The 6,466-nt window shown below is 41.7% G+C and overlaps 1 protein-coding gene across 2 annotated transcripts in view; it reads right to left on the bottom strand.

The window, feature by feature from the left end:
- Nucleotides 1-3,144: 3,144 nt before the first annotated feature.
- sf3b3 (splicing factor 3b, subunit 3) overlaps nt 3,145-6,466 on the bottom strand; it is a 51,721-nt gene continuing 48,399 nt past the window's right edge. For both annotated transcript variants that reach the window (XM_069900982.1, XM_069900983.1), the window contains one exon: nt 3,145-3,566. In XM_069900982.1, the coding sequence (XP_069757083.1) occupies nt 3,426-3,566 (141 nt within the window). In that variant the 3' untranslated portion in view covers nt 3,145-3,425. The remainder of the gene's footprint in view (nt 3,567-6,466) is intronic.

Below are 6,466 nucleotides of genomic sequence, written 5' to 3'. Positions count from 1 at the left end.
ACGGTACAATGTTTGCATACCACCTACTTGAAGGACAAATTGGGAAGCAGGCTGAGGTTACCAGAAGGAAGCAATTTTGAATATGTGATTACAGACATAATGATAATTAAAAGATTTATAACAAACATGTACATCAAACTGCAAGAGAAAGAGAACGAGGAAACAAGCTGTAAATCCAAACAAAAATGGGAACAAGATCTAAACAAAGATAAAGAATGAAAAATGGGAAAAGCTATGCTCCAGAACTATGAGAAATACAATAGACATGAGGTTACGCATGATACAATATAATTGGTTACACAGGCTATACACTACGCCCCAAAAGTTAAATAAATGGGACCCAACAGTATCAGACAGATGTTTTCGCTGTAAGAAGGAAACAGGAACAACAGTACTTGCAATTTGGGCATGTGAGAAAGTGGAAACGTTTTGGGAAGATCTAAACCAGGTATTAAATAAAATCACAAAAAGCAACATACCAAAAAGTCCAGAGATCTTTCTTCTAAGTAATATAAGAAGTAAAGAACTTGGACTCAATTTGGATGGAGCACAAAAAGATTTATTATGATAGCCTTAGCTGTAGCAAAAAAATGTATTATGTCAACCTGGAAATTAGAAGATAGCCTGAGAATACAGCAATGGTACATAGAAATGAATAAATGTATTCCATTGGAAAAAATAACATATAATTTAAGAAATAACATCATAGTATTCGAACAAATTTGGGAACCGTACATGGAACACAACAGAGAAGTCCTACCGCGGATCTCCACCACCTAAAATGACAGAAGGAGAAGACGAAATGTGTAAAAGTAGAAGACACAAATTTCTTGTTTATTTTCATTGTGTGATGACATTGTTTAATGGGTTTAATGTATCATATATGTTGAACATTGAGTGGGTGGGGAGGGGGGGTGAAGGAGGGAGGGAAGGGAGGGGGGGAAAGGGGAGAAAATGACACTGTATATTCAAGAGGGAAATGTTTGTGTGTGTTTTGGTCAGTATGGTTCAAAGTGTGAAAAATAAAGAATTTTAAATTAAAAAAAAGCAGGACCACCAGCTATAACCCACGCAGTAATGGGCAAGTCGAAAGAGAGAATGCCACCATCTGGAAAGTGGTTACGCTTGCTCTCCATTCCAAAGATCTCCCCAGCTCTCGCTGGCAGGATGTGCTCACTAGCGTCCTACACTCCATCCGCTCCCTATGCACCGCGACCAAATCTGAGTCGGGTACGACCATACTGGCATGACTCACTGTTCCTGGTCCAGTCCTTTTACGACACCACGTCCGGTACTCTAAGAACAACCCCTTGGTTGAGCGAGTGACTCTGCTCCATGCGAACCCGCATTATGCCTACGCTGAGTACCCAAGACGGACGGGAGGACACAGTCTCAGAAAGGGACCTGGCCCAAGCCGGATCAGACACAGCAGTGCCTTTAACCCAACCTCCCCCTATTCCTTCTCCCCCAGGTCACGTGCTTGAACAGAGGGACCAGCAAAACCCCACCAGCTCAGGCCAGACTGTCAACAACGGCATTGGGGAATTGAGCGAAGCAGTGGCCACACCCTACCAGCGATACAACTCCAGCAACCCCAATCCCGGTACCACGGCGGTCACGCCAGATGGTCAGACCCCCTGACCGGTACAGCCCCTAACCTCCATTCACCCTGGGGTCAGTTCTCAAAGAAGGGGTGAAAGTGATAGTACAGATTCTATCACCAATGTGTATATGTACATATGTACAGATTGTAGTGTAGGATGACTGTGTTTGGCTGAGAGTGTAGCCACACCTACTGGCAAGTCTTAAAGGATTACTCCAAGCCAGACCAGGTCATTCTGGAGTGGTCGACCTACTTGTGATATGCTCCAGTCTTTTAGTTAATAAAAGCCTTAGTTTGGATCAACAAGTCTTTGGTTCTTTCGACGCGCATTACACTCCCTCCATATCCTCGTCAGGAAGGTGCAACAGTGATTGCACTATCTGAGATGACTGAAACGGGCTAGGCTAACGGCCATTATGCAACCTATTATCGAGAGCATCTTAGCCAACTGCATCAGTGTTATGGTTGATGCAGAGAAATGGCTTGGAAGTAAGAGTAGCAGAAAGGTTCACTGGAGTCTCCCTCCCCTCATCAACATGATCTACCAGGATCATTGCCTGAAGAGGCTAGTCAAGGAGGACTCCTTCCTCCCTGCACACAGCATCTTTCAGGTGTTCCCATCAGGGAAGATACCATCAGAGCCAGTACCACAAGGCTGAGAAACAGCTTCTTATAGGGAGAATGCCTGTAAAGTAATTGCTAACACTAACCATCTGACTCATCTAAATGAAATATTTGTACAGGTGAATACTTGTCCTGCATTTGTATTTGTCTGTATGCCTGAGTGTTTTGCACTGGAAAATACTGTTTTTGTCAGGTTTTATTCATGCAATGACAATAAACTTCATCAGATCTCTACGAGCCCTATAATCATTTTCTCATTTCCTCTCGTCCCTCTCCATCACCCCACTCTTGCACCCCTTTTCCTCACACATCATACCCATCCCTCTTGCAACCTGTCCCCTCCCCTCAGCCCTCCTCCCCACATGCCTCACCATACTCTCACCTCCCACTAATCTATTTCACCCCTCCCTCAATAAGCTCACCCTTTGCCCATCTCACCACCCCCTTTCCTGCTTCTCTGCATCCCTCACAAACCAACCTCTTCCCTCTCTGCCATCCTCTTGCCCCTTTTCACTTAACTCACTCTTCCCAAATTCTCTCACCTCAATCTCACTGCTCTCCCTCATCTCTTCCCTCCCTATAATTGTTGCCATCTCATCTTGCCCTCTGGCCTCCCCCTCGCACTGCCGTCTCTCACCCCTCTCGCAACCCATCCCCTCTTCCCTTTCTCACCCTTCCCCTGACCCCTCTCGATTGCCTTTTACTCCCTTTCAACCCTCTCACCCCATCTCTTAAACCCCCTTTGCTCCCCCCTCATGACCCCTCATCCACACCCCATTCTCTCCCCTCCCTCTCCATCCCCACACCTTTTACTCCTCTTTTAGCTGTCATCCTCTCCCCTTTCACCCTTCCTTCCAATCGTTCTTATCTCTTCCCTCATCTCTCCTCTATACAGATTAAAAGCATCACAAAGCAACACGTGTTATTAAAACATTTTATTCTACTGTAGCCATAACAAAAAAGCAACACCTAGTTTTATGAAAATTGCTGCAAATCACACAGCAGCCCCTGAAAGCACTTTCAAAAACATTATATGCAGCCCCCCCCCCCACACAATCTTTAAACATTTTAATGTACAAAACCATATTTACAAGAGGTTACAGTCTCTTCAGAGCAGATAAAATTTCAGTTGGGTGATGAGAAGAGTACCTTTTGGTACTGTACAACGCCACCAGCATATTAATTCACACAGCACACTTTAGAAAGCATAACGTGTTCTGATGTCTTCCAGCTTCTTGGACACCTCAGCTGGTGTTCTGTCCAACTCTTCTGCCACACTCTTTTGTTTAATCGGATCCATGGAGTTGAACTGCTCACAAAGGTCACCATCAATTACGTTCTGGTGAAGCAAACAGAACATTAATCACACCAGCTCAAGCAAAGCATAGGGCATTGACTTGGCATAAAGTTTGAATTAATGCTCAGTGGAGATACACAACTGTGAAGAGAGAGGTAGAGAAACCCACTTTCTCCACTCACCTCCTTAGAAACTGACCAGAGCTGCAACAGCAGTTGTTTAGTTGCACAGCTCCAGTTTACTTACTAATGCTTCAGTATTCCCATTTAAAATTACTACACACGGCACTTTCTTAACCCCAACAGGAGAGTATTTTTCCTCCTGTTCATCATTCTTAGTCGCAGATTGATTAGTTTTTAATAGATAATCAATTGATTTCATTGACCCGAACATGTGAATATCAGAGTAGTGATTTCTGACTATGCTCCAGTTATTTTGCCTTTGTATTTTCCAGATCTCCCTCCTACAAAAAGGTGTTGGTGTTCTAACACTACTCTCAGATCACAAATTTTTGCAATTTATGGAGAAGCAGATAACTTTTTTTTCTTTAGCACAAATTCCTCTTCCACAATCTCTAGTTTGATTTTTAGGATATCTTGAAAGGTTATATTAGAGGGAAAATTATTTCTTACACTGCTAAAAAATAAAGATTTAACAAATAGATCAACAATATCCACAAGATATAAGCTAGATCCAGAATTATACAGAGTTGAACTTAAAACTAAATGTGATCTTCTCTCACCCTTCCCCATTGAACATCAACTTCTGTAAAGCAAAAGTCACTTTTATATCCCGACCTGGCAAGGTCTTGGCTAATCAATTGAAGGGAATTGCGGCTAACAGACAAATTACTATTACCACAGACCAATCTAAAATAAATGACATATTCAGGGAATTCTATTCTAGACTTTATACTTCTGAGGTTATCAATATAATTTAAGAAATTAAAATTTCTTTTTGGACCATTTAAATATTCCTACACCTTCACTGAATAATCATTTGAGTTTGGAAGAACCTATTTCACAAGATGAAATAATTTTTACTATTTCTTCATTACAGTCAAGAAAACTCCAGGTATCATGTAGAATTTTTCAAACCCTTTTCTAAATTGCTCACACCCCAATTAATCTCTGTGCTAACGGATTCATTTAAATAGGACAATCTTCCATTATCTTTTAATGAAACTTGTATATCCCTCATCGTGAAAAAGGGAAAATACCCAACTAAGTACTCTTCCTACAGGCTAATTTCTTTATTAAATGTTGATATGAAGATCTTGGCTAAAAGTTCTGGCTCGTAGACTGGAGAATATTTTACCAACAAATATTTCAAAAGTCGTTATTCTTATTTTAATATACATCATTTATTGGATATTTCGTATTCACCTCCCATTGCAGTCCCAAAATGTGTTCTTGTTAGATGCAGAAAAAGCATTCAACTGGGTGGAGTGGGGATATCTATTTACAATCTTGGAAATTTTTAATTTTGGACCATATTTTATAATGTGAATTAAATTATTATATTCATGTCCTACCATTTCAATTCTTACTAACTTACAACAATCAGATCTTTCATTCTCCAATGTCAAGACTGTCCTTTAAGCCTATTACTTTTTGATCTGGCTTTAGAACCTCTTATCAATTGCTCTTCGCAAATCCAGAGATATTTCAGGGATCAATAGGAAGGGAACTGAACATAAAGTTTTCCTTTATGCAGATGATCTTTTGCTCTTCATATAAAACCTTGATACTTCTTTACCTTCCATATTATCCTTAATTTTTCAATTTTGTAAATTCTCAGGGTACAAGTTAAATCTGCAAAAGAGTAAACTTTTCCCTCTAAATTTTCCAAAATATATTTTTTTAAAATTTAGACATACAGCACAGTAATAGGCCATTTTGGCCCATGGGTATGTGCTGCCCAAGTTAACCTACAACCCTGGTTCATTTTGAACCATGGGAAGAAACAGGAGTCCCCGAGGAAAACCCACGCAGAAACAGGGAGAACGTAAAAAATCCAGGATTTGAACCCTGTTCCCAATCGCTGGCACTGTAAAGGTGTTGCACTAGACCGCAATGCCAACCGTGCTGCTCCACGCTAATTTTCCCTTTTTAAGATTGTGAAAGATCAATGTACTTTATCTTGGCATAACAATTACAAAGAATCAAACATCTTGAAAAAAATGTCTCTACTTAAACATGTCAAACTGTCTTTAATGAAGTGGTCTCATTTATCAACTGTCGTATTAACTCAACTAAAATGAACGTTCTACCCAATGACCGCCAATGTCCAGGGTGAAAACAACATCATGCTATAACACCCTGAATGGGCATTCATGAGGCATTATAGGGGTGTTCCTTGCTGTCCTCCGCGAACTAAAATAAAGTCAGTGGACTGTAGATCCATAGGGACATGGCAGGTTTCGGCTTACCCATCTGTTCCCTCAAGCGCTGGAGGATGTCTAAGGCACTGAGTTGTGGGCCAGGAGGGTTGAAATGTATGTCCCTGGGATGGTAAGCAGGAAGCCATACACTATCTCAGCGGACAACGCTGGTGAGTCTTCTTTTGGTGCTGTGCGAATTCCCAACAGCACCCAAGGGAGTTCATCCATCCAATTCAGGCCTTATAGTTGAGCTTTCAGATGGCGGTGAAAACATTCTACAAGTCTGTTTGCCTAAGGTTGGTAGGCCGTGGTGTAAGTGGCTGCTGCAGAATTTGGCTAGGTGGGACCAGAGTGAGGACGTGAACTGGGGCCCTCGGTCCGAGGTGATGTGGGTCAGGATGCCAAAGCGTGTGACCCAAGTGGACAAGAAAGCTCTGGTGCAAGTCTCTGTATCACATTTGGGCAGGGCTATTGCTTCCGGCCAACGTAAAGTGGTCAACTATTGTGAATATATACCACATACCTTGGCTCACAGGTATGCCAACGATGTACGCACGCA

Source organism: Narcine bancroftii, chromosome 10 (genome assembly GCF_036971445.1).
Source record: "Narcine bancroftii isolate sNarBan1 chromosome 10, sNarBan1.hap1, whole genome shotgun sequence".
In the NCBI taxonomy this organism is placed as follows: domain Eukaryota; kingdom Metazoa; phylum Chordata; class Chondrichthyes; order Torpediniformes; family Narcinidae; genus Narcine; species Narcine bancroftii.
Note: the sequence above shows the minus strand (reverse complement) of the source record. Positions and strands in the feature narration are given on the sequence as shown.